This window comes from Arachis stenosperma, chromosome 5 (assembly GCF_014773155.1).
Source record: "Arachis stenosperma cultivar V10309 chromosome 5, arast.V10309.gnm1.PFL2, whole genome shotgun sequence".
Taxonomy (NCBI): domain Eukaryota; kingdom Viridiplantae; phylum Streptophyta; class Magnoliopsida; order Fabales; family Fabaceae; genus Arachis; species Arachis stenosperma.
In genome coordinates, this window is record NC_080381.1 from 141,501,782 (window position 1) to 141,518,674 (window position 16,893).

General features: G+C 42.7%; 2 protein-coding genes across 2 annotated transcripts; both read left to right on the forward strand.

The window, feature by feature from the left end:
- The first annotated feature begins 1,418 nt into the window (after positions 1-1,418).
- Positions 1,419-4,841, forward strand: LOC130981598 (uncharacterized). Its single transcript, XM_057905179.1, has one exon. The coding sequence runs from the start codon at positions 1,419-1,421 to the stop codon at positions 4,839-4,841; it is 3,423 nt and encodes a 1,140-aa protein (XP_057761162.1).
- A 4,800-nt stretch (positions 4,842-9,641) lies between these two features.
- LOC130981600 (lysine histidine transporter-like 5) lies at positions 9,642-11,494 on the forward strand. Its single transcript, XM_057905180.1, has 7 exons — positions 9,642-9,817; positions 9,912-10,295; positions 10,383-10,779; positions 10,869-10,974; positions 11,053-11,144; positions 11,231-11,302; positions 11,396-11,494. The coding sequence occupies exons 1-7, from the start codon at positions 9,642-9,644 to the stop codon at positions 11,492-11,494; spliced, it is 1,326 nt and encodes a 441-aa protein (XP_057761163.1).
- Positions 11,495-16,893: the final 5,399 nt, after the last annotated feature.

Below are 16,893 nucleotides of genomic sequence, written 5' to 3' on the forward strand. Positions count from 1 at the left end.
AATAAAAAATATCATGGTCAAATATATATATAATTTTTTTTTGATCTCCTTTTCATTACAAAATTAAGTTTCGGTCTTTTTCTTAAAATTCAATCTAATTTCGTCCTTGTGCACACATGAACTCATTTATCTCATTATTTTTGAAAGAGTAGGAAATCGGGATTCACTATATATTTTTTATAATATAATGTCACAATTGTCTTATTATATGGTACATGCCGTTTTTGTTTAAAGTATATATAAATGGACCATGATCAATCTTTTATATTTTTATTATTTTCTTAATGGAATTGTAGAACAAAATTGATGTGTACCACGCGAATAAACCGGCTTATAAAGTACAGCCGTTAACCGACCTTAAAGGTCGGAAACAACCAAAATAGAACAAACGGATATTATCTCTCAAAAAGCTATCTCCAAAACTAAGCGAGACACTCAATCACGTCTCCACACTTCTGAGATATACCTAACAGCACCAACCAAGAATATCGGAGCTAACTAAGCTCACTACCAAGCCGGAAACGCCTATAAAGCTAACCCCTGGAATCCGTCAGAGGGCAGGTTCTAGCTCTACTTCTAGTCATTTTACTTTTTGCTTCTTAAATCACACACTTACTTGAGCGTCGGAGTCCTTTTTGCAGGTGCTCCCGCCGCCGTGTTTCAAGGTACCGAGGCCATCCACGAAGTTATTACCTGGCGACTTATAGCTCGATCCAGGAGTCCAGCAATCACTACGGACTACACATACCTCGGTTCTCCTAGGACGGAACATTTGGCGCCCACCGTGGGGCCCGAAGTGTTAACCCCATGTCACCATCACCTTCTCTTGTTTCATTTTTCCTCCTCTACGCAGGATCCACCAAGTTTATGGCCGACAATGGAGTTCAAATGCCCAGTCAGGCCGAACTAATGGCCCAGATGGCCGAACTGCAAGCGGAGGTCAAGAGACTAGCGGAGCTATCAACCCAGAACAGCAAGCATGAGGAAGGCAACTCCAAGGGCTCGACTCAAGGAGGAGCCGAACTCATTGGTGTCAACCCACCCAAGGAGAAGCTGACCTTGGACAACCCGTTCTCTGAGGAAATCACGAATTTCCAAATGCCGAAGCATTTCACACTTCCCTCTTCTCTTGAGCCGTATAAGGGGATTGGTAACCCCCGGGCTCACATTAAGAAATTTCAATCTATGATGTTTTTTAACGGACCTAACAATGACCCCGTACTTTGCAGGGCTTTCCCTACTTATCTGAACGGGGCCGCCCTACTTTGGTTTTCAAAATTGTCTGCAGGATCAATTGCCTCCTTCGAAGACCTGGCTAGGTCATTTATCGACTACTTTGCAGCAGCACGGATCTATGTGCATGGATCCGCTATCTAAGTACCATCCGCCAAGGCCCGCAGGAAAGTTTAAAAGATTACATGACGAGGTTCACAGACGCCACCATGGAAATACCCGACTTAAATCCTGCCGTCCACCTACACGCTCTTAAAGCCGGACTCAGGCCCGGAAAGTTCAGAGAAATAATCGCGGTTACCAAGCCAAAAACACTGGACGAATTTCGAGAAAGGGCAGCCGGACAAATGGAGATCGAAGAACTTCGAGAGGCCGACAAATCCGAAAGGAGACCAAGAAAAGAGGATGACAGGCCCTCCAGATCGGCGAGCGCCAGAGACCTCGGTAAACCATTCAAGCTCACTCCAAAATTCGATAACTACACCAGATTCAATACGAAGAGAGAAAAGATAATCAAGGAGATACTCAACGCCAAGATCATAAAGCCGCCGACCCGAGCAGGGAGCTACCAAGATCAGCGATTCGTTGACAAGAGCAAGCACTGTGCCTTCCACCAGAAATATGGTCATACAACGGACGAATGCGTGATAGCCAAAGATCTCCTGGAGAGATTAGCACGACAGGGCCTCTTGGACAAATACATAGAGGGCCGAAAACGCAGGGAAAGCAACAAAGAAGATCAGCAAACCTCAGCCAGTAAAGAAACCAACAAATGGTCAAACAACAATCCACCTAAGGGAATAATAAACTACATATCTGGAGGATTCGCTGGCGGTGGCGAAACAAGCTCGGCACGAAAACGGAGCTATCGTGCGATGCTAGCAATCGAAGGAACGACACTACCAAGCAACAGAGCTATTCAGGATTTAGAAATCACTTTTAACCAAGCTGATATATGCTCGGCCGCTCCTCACGCAGACGACCCAGTAGTAATTTCCATTCAAACAGGTGACCTTCTGGTAAGAAAAGTCCTCTTGGACCCAGGTAGTAGTGCCGACGTTCTTTTCCATTCTACTTTCTTAAAAATGAATCTATCTGAAAAACTAATACAGCCCTCATCCGGAGAATTAGTAGGGTTCTCTGGCGAGAGAGTACCGATCAAAGGGTACATATGGCTAAGGACGACGATGGGAAACAACCCATTAGCAAAAATCTTAGACATACAGTACCTGATAGTCGACTGTCCAAGTCCCTACAATATCATCCTTGGACGACCTGCTCTGAATATGTTCAGGGCAGTCGTATCTACTTACCATCTATGCGTTAAGTTTCAGGCACAGGATAACAAGATAGCAACGATACATTCGGACCGACAACAAGCTCGGCAATGCTACAACGCTAGCTTAAAAAGATCGGACGTGATCCGGAAACAAGGGGAGGTCCACTCAATAAATAGCTCAGAAATCTTGTCTTTGGCCGAGCTTGACCCTCGAGGGGATGTACAGGAAAGGCCTCAGCCGGCAGATGAGCTACACGAAATCCAGCTGACAAAGGTGCCGGGTCAGGTAACCTACATCGGCCAGGCGCTGAGGGGCCAACAAAGGTCGGAACTGATCAAGTTGTTACAGGACAACGCTGACCTATTCGCCTGGACCCCGACAGATATGCCTGGCATTAGCCCAGAAATCATCTGTCACAAGCTGGCCACGAACAACGCATGCCGACCTATAGCCCAGAAGAAGCGAAACCTCGGCAACGAGAAATCAAAGGCAGCCTTGGAAGAAACAGAGAAACTCCTCAAAGCTAACTTCATTAAGGAAATCCGCTTCACCACATGGCTCTCGAACGTGGTAATGGTAAGGAAAAGTTCAGGTAAGTGGCGCATGTGCGTCGACTTTTCAGATTTGAACAAAGCATGTCCCAAGGACGCTTACCCCCTTCCATGCATCGATAAACTTGTGGACAACGCATCAGGTTTTAACAGCTTGAGCTTCATGGATGCATACTCTGGGTACAACCAGATTCTAATGCACCCAGAAGATCAAAGCAAAACAGCATTTATAACTGAACATGGTAACTTCTGTTATAGAGTTATGCCGTTTGGCCTAAAGAATGCAGGTGCAACCTACCAGCGTCTGATGGACAAAGTATTCCGACACCAAATAGGTCGGAACATCGAAATCTATGTAGACGATATGGTCGCCAAGTCAACCAAAGATCGGTCACACTGTGACGACCTCAGGGAAGTATTTGAACAGATCCGGGCATTCAATATGAGATTGAATCCAGAGAAATGCGCTTTTGGGGTACAAGGAGGAAAATTCCTAGGCTTCATGCTAACGTCCAGAGGAATCGAAGCAAACCCTGAGAAATGCAAGGCTATACTCAACATGACAAGCCCCAAGACAATAAAGGAGGTACAACAACTAGCAGGAAGGATAGCGGCCCTCTCCCGATTCTTACCCGCAGTAGCAACTCGGTCACATCTTTTCTTTCAGACGATCTTAAAAAACAAACAGTTCCAGTGGACACCCGAATGCGAGATGGCGTTCGCCGAACTTAAGACCCTTCTATCGTCACCTCCCGTTCTGCAAAGACCTGAAATCGGCAAGCCACTGTACCTATACCTATCTGTTTCCGATCATTCCATAAGCTCGGCTCTCGTCCTTGAGACGGGAAGAATCCAACAGCCAGTGTATTTCGTAAGCAGAGTAATGCAGCCAACGGAACAAAGGTATCCGAAGATAGAACAGCTCGCCCTTGCACTCGTGGCTACGGCGAGGAGACTAAGACCCTACTTCCAAAGCCACACAATAGTGGTAAGAACGAATCACCCGTTAAGGCAAGTATTAACCAAACCGGAGCTGGCAGGACGATTGACCAAATGGTCAATCGAGCTATCGGAGTTTGATATTCAATTTCAGACCAGATCGGCCCTCAAAGCACAAATTCTCGCCGACTTTATCACGGAAATGACCTCGGATGAGCACATTACAACATGGGAGTTACATGTGGACGGGGCCTCAAGCCGAGAAGGGAGCGGGGCTGGCATAATCCTAAAAGAGGGAAATAAGGTGATAGCCGAGCAGTCTCTCCAGTTTCATTTTTCGGCAAGCAACAATCAAGCCGAGTATGAAGCCCTAATAGCAGGACTCAAGCTCGCCCTGGGTCACAAAGCAACGAACTTAACGGCACATTGCGATTCTCTCCTGGTGGTCCAACAAATCCGAGGAGAATTCCAGGTAAAAGATCCCTTGCTAGAGCGATACTGGCTCATAGCAAAGGATCTAATTTCAAATTTCAATTCATTCACCATAATACATGTACACAGAGAACAAAATGTCAGGGCAGACATACTTTCTAAGCTCGCCGCCACAAGGGCGGAAACACAAACATCAACATTATCACAACACACACTCACCAAACCGAGCATCAAACTATTATCTATTGAAAGCATTAACCACCTCCATGATTGGAGGAGACCTTTTCTTGAATATATCTGTACAGGTACCATACCCAGAGACGAGCTTCATCCTCAACAGTTCAGGCGCAAGGCAAGCTTCTACACACGAATATCAGGGGAGCTATACAGGCGAGGTTTCTCATAGCCATTACTAAGATGCCTAGACCAAGACTAGGCCCGAGAAGTAATGAATGAAGTCCATGAAGGAGTATGTGGAAACCACATAGGAGGACGAGCTCTCGCCGCTAAAATAATCCGAACAGGCTACTACTGGCCGACCATGAAGAGAGATTGTATAGCAAGGGTCAAAGCATGTGACAAATGCCAGAAGCACGAGGCGATCTCAACGAAGCCAGCCGAGGTACTACACAGTATGGAGGTAAGCTGGCCTTTCCATAGATGGGGGCTGGATATCCTCGGCCCTTTCCCGACAGCACCAGGACATGTAAAATTCCTCTTGGTATCCATAGACTACTTCTCAAAATGGATAGAAGCACAACCCTTAGCAAAAATAACGGCCGAAAAGGTACGATCTTTTATTTGGAAAAATATAATATGCCGCTTTGGAATACCAAAAGAAATAATATCAGACAATGGTAGGCAGTTCACGGATAATAAGCTCGGTTCATTCCTAAAAAGTTTTAATATCCTACATCATTTTAGCTCGGTTGAACACCCACAGACTAATGGGCAAGCCGAAGCTGCTAACCGAGTTGTGTTGCAGGCAATAAAAAAGAAGCTTGATAACGCGAAAGGGGAGTGGGCCGAACTCATCCCCGAAGTACTGTGGAGTTACAACACCACAATACATAGCACCACAGGTGAAACACCCTTCAAGTTAGTCTACGCCTCAGAAGCACTAATCCCCATTGAGGTCGGAATCACAACGTCCAGAACAGAGCTATACGATGAACAACAAAACCTAAGTGCCAGAAATGTCGAGCTTGACCTAGCCGAAGAGGATAGAGAAATCGCCGCCATCAAGCAAAGAGCCCAAAAAAGAATAATGGAAAGAAAACACAATAAGAGGGTGAATCCAAGGACATTCAAGGAAGGCGATCTCGTACTCAGGCAAACAGAGCAAGCAAGGCGACCTCCAGCCCACGGCAAGCTCGCTGCAAACTGGGAAGGCCCCTTCCGTGTAACCAAAGTGCTCGGCAAGGGGGCATATCAGCTACAAACACTACAAGGCAAAGCCATTCCAGGAAACTGGAACGTCTCCTCACTAAAAATGTATATGTCTTAGTTTGTACAAACATGCGGATGAAGGTACTCTTTTTCCCCCTTAGAGCTTTTTCCCAAAGAGAGGGTTTTGCCTAAGGAGGGTTTTAACGAGGCCGGACGCCCTTCGATTCCAAATAAAGACGATAAATTCTTCTCAGATATAGCCTAACGATGACAACATTACTATAAATCATAAATATGCTATGACCAAACTGGCCAAACATCGGCCAAAATTCCACAATTGTCAAACCGAACTCAATGCCGGCAAAATTCCATACAAAATAAAGCAAGTTTAGACAAACTAGCATAACAAAAGTTATAAATACAGACAAATCAAGGAGGAGCATTCTCACCATGCTCCTCCACAGTACCATCCACAATTAACTTTCCATCTACAACTATTTTCCTAATGTCAAGCTTGTCACAATCAAAGTTGGGAGCTAACAGAGCAACCTGACTTACTGCACGATCAAAACCATAGGAAAACATTTCCATCCCAGCTTCCTCCAACTCTTGCACACGAGAAGTAAGCCGACCTTTGGCCACATCCTGATCCTTAACCTCATTCTGCAACAGACGAACCTGATCCCTCAAACGAGCCACCTCATCTTCGGCCTCCTTCGCTTTAGCCAAAGCACTAGTAGCGGCATCGTCTTTTTCCTTCACAGTCTTCTCCAACTCGGCAATTCGACCCGTGTACGACTTCTCTGAAATAGAGACTTTATCCACAGCTTCCTGCTGCTCAGCCCCAACACGCTCAACAGTCCGACCAACGCAGAGCAGGCGACTAGCAACCACCTAACGAAACATTCATAAGTACAATACACAAAAACGAAAAGAACAAGAAGCAACAGTAACATATACCTGAACAAATTTTCCAAGCGCCTCCAAACCAACTCGGCGAGTCATAAGCATGTCTCCAGGATATTGCGAAGCCCTCTCAGACAGCTCCGCGAAGTTGAACTGCTCACTCCAAAGGGAATGTGAGCCAGAGCCAGCAATAAAGCCGTGAAGTTTCTTTTGCCGATCAAACGCAGGCCCACCACCTGTAGCTTCTTGATCATCTTCAGAAATTACCTCCAGAGAAGGATCCTCCCTTTTCCTCTTAAATGAAGATGCAGGACGGGCAACAGAGGAAAAAGCTTGCTCGCCAGCATCCTTCCGATCATCAGCGGAACCAACCACCTTTTCCTTTTTCTTGTTCAGGAAAGATTGTAGCTTGTTAGGATCCAACAGAGGAACCCGACCACCTGCAAAAAGCCATAAAAAATTAGATCAGCTCGGGAAAAGCCCAGCCACAGCCACAAACACAAAGAATATTACCTATATACGCTCTCAAACCCTCACTATCACCCGAGTCATACAAATACAGAATATCAGAAATGGATAAACATTCCCCAGCAGCAACACTCTCAACAAGGAAGTTCATCACGAACTCCTCGTCCTCACTTCTTTCAGAAGCCTCAAGGATTTGGGTTGGCTCAGAGCACCAGTAAAGAGGAAATTTTTCACTAAGCTCGTCATCCAAGTAGAAAGGATACTCAGACTCGGCCGAGCGGACTTTGACAAAAAGAGATTTGAAATTCTTAAAAGAAGACTTATATAGGAGAAACAAGGACCGTCCCGGAAAACTACTAAAGCAAACCCACAAACCCTTATGAACCCCCTTCGCTTGAAAAAGAGAAAAGAATAGAGGCAAAGAACAGGGGAAGGAGAGAAAGTCCATCAGGCACTAAAAGGCGCGAAGGAACGCCCAAGAATTTGGATGCAACTGCGACGGAGCACAGTTGACCTGGGTAAGAACGCTACACTCGAAAGGAGAAAAGGGAAACTTCACTCCAAGTTCGACCATGCATGGGGTATACATATAGAAATACTCCCAGTCACCCCTCCTCTCACAGACCCTATCGCTACTAGAACAGGGAAGGAATTCGACAGCAACACCAGAACCACCCTTAACGAAGTCTGCACCCCTCAAATCAGAAAGTGATTCGACGCTAGTAAAGGAAGAAGAACGCGTCTTCACGTCATCCTGAACCCAATGATACGGGTCACCTTCCCTAACCTCAACAACTCTCAATTTTTCTTTTAATTTCTCTCCCGCCATAGAAGAATGCAGAAAGACAAACAGTCAAAGAAGAGTCCAGGAACGCTTACCTCTCGAAGACATGGTACAGATAAGGGAAATGGAGGAGACACAGTGTAGTTTCCAAAACCAAAATAACTTTTATTGCAAGCCCACTAACAAAGTGGGTAAGTTAATGCACGCCCACTAACCAAAACGTGGGAAACCAAAACGACAATAATGAAGTAGTAAAGGCAACACGATCCACGAAGAGGCAAGTAAAACTCTTTTCAAAATTTTTTAGCCACGTATGACAGATAAAAGAGCTCGCCTACCGACCTATACGGACCGATAGACGACCTGGGGGGCTATGATGTGTACCACGCGAATAAACCGGCTTATAAAGTACAGCCGTTAACCGACCTTAAAGGTCGGAAACAACCAAAACAGAACAAACGGATATTATCTCTCAAAAAGCTATCTCCAAAACTAAGCGAGACACTCAATCACGTCTCCACACTTCTGAGATATACCTAACAGCACCAACCAAGAATATCGGAGCTAACTAAGCTCACTACCAAGCCGGAAACGCCTATAAAGCTAACCCCTGGAATCCGTCAGAGAGCAGGTTCTAGCTCTACTTCTAGTCATTTTACTTTTTGCTTCTTAAATCACACACTTACTTGAGCGTCGGAGTCCTTTTTGCAGGTGCTCCCGCCGCCGTGTTTCAAGGTACCGAGGCCATCCACGAAGTTATTACCTGGCGACTTATAGCTCGATCCAGGAGTCCAGCAATCACTACGGACTACACATACCTCGGTTCTCCTAGGACGGAACAAAAATAAAATGTTGGGTTTCATTTCCAAGTTTCCTGTCCTGTGCCTGGTAGGTTATATAGCGTTTAATTAAAGAGCAAAATGCTAAAGAAGGAGTATACAATCTCCAATGCATGGCATCAAGATCACTACTGCTTATGCCAATGTGTTTCAAGTTACTCTAATACTATACTGTGTTTGAAAGAATAACTAATGTAGGTACTAGTTGTAGTAGAGGGATCCGGGGAGTAAAATGTTTGAACAATTCAACAAGCGAAGGCTTATTTACCGTAAGAATATGATATGATGGAGAAGAGTATTAAATTAAAGAAAGAAAAGTGATAGGCAGTCCATACGTTTTGCAAGCTAAGTGACACATAAGGAACCGCATTATTGTCGGATCTTCTAGATCCGATCTTCTGAAGTTGCTCCCATTTTGTCGCTGAAACAATTAGTGAGTTCCTAGCTCAATTCACTGAAGTACAGCACTACTAGTATACTATATACACTTGAATTGTGGCCATCTGGCATTACACGTTTACATTATCGTCATAATTTCTTACCTAAACATTATTCTCTCCCACACCCTCGGAACCATGACTAATTCAGCAACGAACTGATGCACCATTATTTAAATGGGCTGAATGTTGACTACCATCCAGGAATATTTAATTCCATTTCCTTTACCATTCTTGGACAAACCCGGAGAATATCGAAGGAGATATCACTTGGAGGCAGCTTTACTAATGGTATACTATTCTCATCCAATTATTGTAGTAATTCTTCGCTCTTAAGATTCATTATTAATTATATTATACTAATTCTCAACGTATATATACCCATGGAACAAACGGTTCAGGAGAATGCGGGTGAGAACGAAGGAAACAATGCTAATGCTAATAATGATGAAAGGGGTTCTAGGGACGCAAAATGGTGGTGTTCGACTTTCCACAATGTGACTGCCATGGTTGGCGCTGGAGTCCTTGGCTTGCCATTTGCTATATCCCAGCTTGGATGGTAATTAATATTAGCTAGGGATATGTACGTGTGTGTGTGATTTGTTCCTATATATATATATATGAATATGATGAATAAAGTACTGTTATTATAGGATTCCAGGTGTAACAGCAATCATGTTGTCATGGCTTGTGACATTCTATACACTGTGGCAACTGGTGGAGATGCATGAAATGGTTGCGGGGAGGAGATTTGATCGATACTATGAATTGGGAGAGCACATGCTTGGGCCTAAGCTGGGATTCTGGTTGGTGATGGTGCAACAGCTGACCGTACAGATTGCGTCCACCATCGTGTATTGCGTGACCGGCGGCAAGTCACTGAAGAAGTTCTTCGATCTCTTGGTTCCCGGCTGGAGTGGCGTCCGTCAGACATTCTACATCCTCTTCTTTATCCTCCTCCAGTTTCTGCTCTCACAGACTCCTAACTTCAATAAGCTTAAACTAGTTTCCATGCTCGCTGCCCTCATGTCTGTCTGGTAGGTAATGGGCATAATAAATATATATTATATATATGTATTGGTTCAGTAGGTCTCGATTATACCGACGTTGCTGCGTGCATGCAGTTACTCGACGGTAGCAGTGGTGACGTCAATAATAATAGGGGTGCGTCATCATCCTAGTCATTATGGAGTTCGATCTGACACCGTTGCGGGAATGACATTTGATGTGTTCACAGCGCTTGGGACCATAGCATTTGCGTTTGCGGGGCACAGCGTGGTGTTAGAGATCCAGGCGACGCTGCCGTCAACGGAGGAAGTACCGTCGAAGAAACCAATGTGGCGAGGCGTGGTGTCTGCATACTTGATAGTTATTTTGTGCTATATGGCAGTAGCAGTGTCTGGGTATTGGGCCTTCGGAAGTGCCGTTGAAGACGATGTCCTCATCTCACTTGAGCACCCCGCCTGGGTCATTGCCGTTGCTAATTTAATGGTCTTCGTTCATGTCATAGGCAGCTTCCAGGTACATACACCTTCAACTTCCTTCCTTCCTTCAATTTCCATATATATTACCCCTCTACCTACCTACTTAGCAGCTTATTCATTATCAAGGTTTTTGCTATGCCCGTTTTTGATACCATTGAGTCGCTCCTCGTACGAAAGTACAACTTCGCTCCCTCCAGGACTCTTCGCCTCGTTTCTCGAAGCCTTTTCGTCGGTAACAACCCACTACTTTCATCAACTCTTTTTATTGCATTATATTTAAATATTAACCTCCCTTTTGTTATCTTTGCAGCTCTTGTGGGGTTTATTGCCTTATGTGTTCCATTTTTTGGAGGATTGTTAGGCTTCTTTGGAGGACTCGCATTTACATCAACATCATATATTGTGAGCTTTAACTTAATAATGTATAACTATCAAACTAAATTTCTCTTATCACTATATCCTAACCCAAAAATATTGGATCCATACAGATTCCGGGTGTATTGTGGCTTGCTGCCCCAAAACCAAAGCACTATAGCAAGGTCCATTCTTATGTATCAGTGGTACTACTTTTCACACTCAATTCATTCAATGCTCATTCTTCATGGAAATCATTTATACGTATATTCCAATCTTACCATTTCTTCTTGTCACAGGTTTGCATTACTATTGGTCTTTTCATAGCAATTACTGCACCCATCGGAGGAGTGCGAACAATCATTCTTTCCATAAAGACGTATACATTTTTCTCCTAAACCAAGGATTCGTAATCTTAGCTAATTTTATTCTTTATTTCTTTTTTTTATGCTATACAATATTTCTTTTTTAGAATATTAATTATTTTGATGGATATCTATATGATATTATCAAAAAATAGATATCTTAAGTCACCAAAAAAAAAAAATAGATATCTTTTAATTTTTTTCCTAGCTAGAATGTTTCGTAAACATATTAGGTAGGTGCGATGATTTTTCTTTGTTAATGAATTCGTAGAATTTTTTGTACCTACGGATTCATGGTCAATTTGTAAATTATTATTTAAATATTCTATATATGTTAACTATGAATGTTGTCCCGATAGTAATAATATTTAGCTGTTCCAATTCATGTTAAGGAGTTTACTATCTTTTAAAGTAATAATGTGTAAGAGACAATACAAAATTAATCTAAAATAATTTAAAATTATTTTATTTTATATTTTTAATTATTGTTGAAATGTAATTAAATAATATTATATTTGATCCGTGCCTAATAATTCGAACCGACGTTATACCTTAAATCAGCTAAGTCAAAGTCAGTTGCACCAAACAAGAAATATTCGCGCTATACCTCAGCTCATATTCTAGGAAATCTCAGGATCTCAACAAACACACTTGTTCAATCATAATAAGATGCTGCAAGGACATAAGATAGATAACGAATACACACAAAACAGAACTAAAAGCCATTATTATTGTTATTTTTTATCACGAACTGATTTAAATATTGGAGTCCTTTTTGCGGGTTCTCCACATTGCTCGAACGAGAAAGGAACTTGAGGTGCAACACATAGGAGAAGGACACCATCAGTGCGATCCGTGCCTAATAATTCGAACCGACGTTATACCTTAAATCAGCTAAGTCAAAGTCAGTTGCACCAAACAAGAAATATTCGCGCTATACCTCAGCTCATATTCTAGGAAATCTCAGGATCTCAACAAACACACTTGTTCAATCATAAATAAGATGCTGCAAGTGACATAAGATAGATAACGAATACACACAAAACAGAACTAAAAAAGCCATTATTATTGTTATTTTTTTATCACGAACTGATTTAAGTATTGGAGTCCTTTTTGCGGGTTCTCCACATTGCTCGAACGAGAAAGGAACTTGAGGTGCAACACATAGGAGAAGGACACCATCAGTGCTCTTCCAGCTGTCGCCGACCTATACCTCGGAGCCCAGTTCCAGACCGGAACATTTGGCGCCACCGTGGGGTCGAGTTTATTCTAAATTAACCCCACCTGCTCTTCATCTTAATATTTTTTGCAGCACCATTGCTGATGACGCCATACCTCGGACTCTTTCTCCCACTCATGATAAATTGGTAGCCATGAATGCTACCCTCCTCGCTGAGGTTAAAAGGATATCCGAGCTCCTAGAGTCAACCCACAATGGAAAGTCCAACGCCAAGGACCCTAAGAACACGACTTCAAATGTCACACGATCTCAGGAATTAAGTTTTCAGGAGATCACCCTGCCAAAAGAAAAACTCACTATAGACAATTTTTTCGAAAAATATTGTCAAATTTCAGATATCAAGAACTTTGTGTTGCCTACCGCACTCAAGTCATATGAAGGACTCGGAGATCCCCTTATCCATATTAAGAAAATTCAATCCATGATGTTCTTTAATGGTGCCTCTGATCCTATATTTTGTTGATCTTTTCCAACTTTTTTAGACAGTACTGCTTTAATCTGGTTTTCTAAGATACCTGCAGGTTCAATCTCTTGTTTCAAGAACTGGCAGGGTCTATCGAATACTTCACGGCTTCAAGAATATATGTGCATGGGTCTGACTACCTTAGCACTATCAAGCAAGGTCCACATGAAAGCCTAAAAGACTATATGATGAGGTTCGCCAAAGCAACAATGGAGAAAGCCTAAAAGACTATATGATGAGGTTCGCCAAAGCAACAATGGAGATACCTGACCTCAGTCCTGAGGTGCACCTGCACGCACTAAAGAGCGGCCTCCGCCCCGATAAGATCCAAGAGACCATTGCTGTCACCAAGCCAAAAATATTAGCATAATTCAGAGAGAAAGTTGCGGGTCAAATGGAGATCGAGAAATTTCGTGAAGCACGGCAGATAGAGAAGCAACAACCTCGCCGAGATGAAGAAAGATAACCAAGGTCACAGACTAGCAAGGAGCTTAAAAAGCCTTTCAAGCTAACCCCAAAGTTTGACTCCTACACCAAATTCAATACAAAAGGGAGGATATAATCAAGGAAATCCTTTATAACAAACTCATAAAGCCACCGAGCAAAGCAGGTACCTATCAAGACCAAAAGTATGTGGACAAAATCAAGCACTGCACGTTCCACCAGAAGTTCGGTCATACCACTGATGAATGCGTGGTGGCCAAAGATTTGCTAGAAAGACTTGCACGACAAGAACTATTGGATAAATACATCAGCAGTAGGATGCAACGAGATTCATCAATCTCGGCAATGACAGAACATTAGACAACAAACACCAAAAAGGACCAATGGCAGCATAATCAATCCCACCCACTTAATTGATTATCAATTACATATCAGGAGGATTTGCAAGTGGTGGAAACACAAGATCGGCTAGGAAAAGAAGCTACCGGACCATGTTGACATTACAAGATGACACACTGTCAAAAACATCTACTTTTCCCGTTTTGTAGATCACATTTGCAAATAAAGATTTTTAATCCAAAACCCCTAACCTCGATGACCCTGTAATAATCTCAGTGCCAATGTCATGTTTTTATCCACATTAAAAAAGATACAACTAAACGACAAGGCGCTGCAACCATCCTCCGGCGAATTGGTCGGGTTTTTCGGGGAAATAGTCCCCATAACAGGTTATATCTAGGTGAGGACGGCCTTAGGGGAGTATCCTCACTCAAAAACTTTAGATATCTGGTATTTAATTGTCGATTGCTTTAGTCCTTATAATATTATTCTAGGAAGACCATCTCTAAATGCTTTCAGAGCTATAATATCCACAATTCATTTGTGCGTCAAGTTTTTCTTGCAGGACAGAACCATAGCAACAGTATATTCAAATAGAAAGGAAGCAAGACAATGTTACAATGCAGGCCTTAAAATGTAACAAATGCCGATACCAATAAGGATAAATTCGGTCTACAATACCAACGATATACCAGATCTAGCCGAACTAGATCCTCGGCTCAATCACGAGCAACGACTTGTTCCAATAGATGACCTGAGTGAGGTAAGCATTTCTAACAGCAAAAATCAGGACACTAACATTGGTTTTGCTTTATCTGCAGGGTACGTGAAACAAATCACCAACTTACTCCAGGCAAATGCCGACCTGTTCGCTTGAACCCCTATTGATATGTCGGGGATAGACCCAAAAGTCATATGCCACAAACTCGCTTTGGATCCTAAAGCTCGTCCAGTAAAGTAGAAGAAGAGACATTTAGGACAGGAAAAAATAAATGTAGCCGTCAAAGAAACACAAAAGCTATTAAGTGCGGGTTTCATTTGGGAAATTTGCTTCACATCCTAGTTAGCAAATGTGGTGATGGTAAAAAAGAATTCGGAAAAATGGCGAATGTGTGTGGACTTCACCGACCTAAACAAGGCCTTCCCAAAAGACTCTTATCCATTGTCGTGCATTGACAAGCTTGTCGAAAATACTTCTGGTTACAAAATATTTAGCTTTATGAATTCATATTCGGGCTATAACCAGATACTCATGCACCCTTCAAATGTCGACAAAACGGCCATTATAACCGAGCATGGGAATTTCCGTTACAAAGTCATGCCTTTTGACCTCAAAAACACAAACGCTACATACCAACATTTGATGGACAAGGTTTTTTAGAACCAGATCGAAAAGAATATAGAAGTGTACGTAGACGATATGGTCATCAAATCTGAGACCGAAAAAAGTCACATGTCCAATCTCAAGGAGGTATTCGAGCAACTAAGAAAGTACAACATGCGCCTAAATCCTGAAAAATGTGCTTTCGGGATACAAGGGGAAAGTTCTTAGGATTCATGTTAACCTACAAAGAAATTGAAGCAAACCCTGACAAGTGCAATGCGGTCATACAGATGAAGTCGCCAACAATGATCAAAGAGGTACAACAATTGACAGGAAGACTGGTGGGCTTGTCAAGATTCCTACCAACGATGGCAGCAAGATCAACCCATTTCTTCAACACATTACGGAAGTCAAACAAATTTGAATGGTCGGATAAGTGCGAGGTAGCCTTCACCAAGTTCAGGAAAATTATATCATCACCTCCGATATTGAGAAAACCAACACATGGTAACCCACTATATGTATACCTTTCCATTTCTGCTAACTCGATTTTATCTGTTCTTGTAACAGAAGCAAGTCGGGAGCAGCACCCAGTCTACTTTATCAGTAAAATTTGACAGAACGTAGAAACTCGATACCAAACCATTGAAAAACTTGCCTATGCTCTGGTAGTTACAACACGACGCCTATGGCACTACTTTCAAAGCTACAAGGTCGTAGTACAAACCAATCAACCACTGCGGCAAGTGTTAACACGATCTAATCTTCTAGGAAGATTAACAAAACGGTCCATCGAGTTATCCGAACACGATATCAACTACCAAGCTCGGGGATCACTAAAATCCCAGGTACTAGCTGATTTCATTGCAGAATTCACCTCAACATGGGAAGTTTATCCATAATGGGAGCTATATGTGGATGGTGCTTCTAACAAAGACGGTGGGGGAGCAGGAATTGTTCTCAAAGACAAAGAGGGAGTCTCTGCCAAGCAATCAATAAAGTTCATGTTCCCAGTAAGCAATAACCAATCCGAGTATGAAGTACTTCTGGCCGGCCTATGATTAGCCAAAGAGAGTGGAATTCAACACATTAAAGTCTATTGTGACTCCCTCCGCGTCGTTCAACAGGTAAATGGCATTTTCTAAGTACGTGAGCCTTTATTAGAACAATATTTAACACAAGTACAACATTTAGTCCAGGGATTTCAAAATTTTCAAATCACACATGTTCATAGAAATGAAAACAATAGGGCTGATATATTATTCAAGTTAGCTGCTTCAAGAAAAATAAATACATCATCGAAATTGTTACAAATAACCCTAGAACGACCTAGTATAGGCAACAACCTTGTTTTAAGTTTATCACAGGTAGAAGACTAGAGAGCTTAATATGTTAATTTTCTAAAAAATGGAACGATACCAACAACGGAGAATAATCCAAAGGTCTTCAAGAAAAAAGCAAGCTACTTCACCATCATTGGAAACGACCTCTATAAACGGGGATTTTCCCGACCTCTGCTCAAATGCTTGGGGACGAAGACGCTGCCTTAGCAATGTCAGAAGCACATGAAAGCATTTGTGAAACACACATAGGTGGCCGAAGCCTTGTAGCAAAGTTACTAA

Bases quoted from the DNA above. Each gene is read 5' to 3' on its own strand.
- LOC130981598 (XM_057905179.1), top strand. From the start codon at position 1,419: ATGACGAGGTTCACAGACGCCACCATGGAAATACCCGACTTAAATCCT.
- LOC130981600 (XM_057905180.1), top strand. From the start codon at position 9,642: ATGGAACAAACGGTTCAGGAGAATGCGGGTGAGAACGAAGGAAACAAT. The intron at 10,780-10,868 runs GTACATACACCT...TTCATTATCAAG, and splicing joins ATGTCATAGGCAGCTTCCAG to GTTTTTGCTATGCCCGTTTT. The intron at 11,303-11,395 runs GTACTACTTTTC...TTCTTGTCACAG, and splicing joins TCCATTCTTATGTATCAGTG to GTTTGCATTACTATTGGTCT.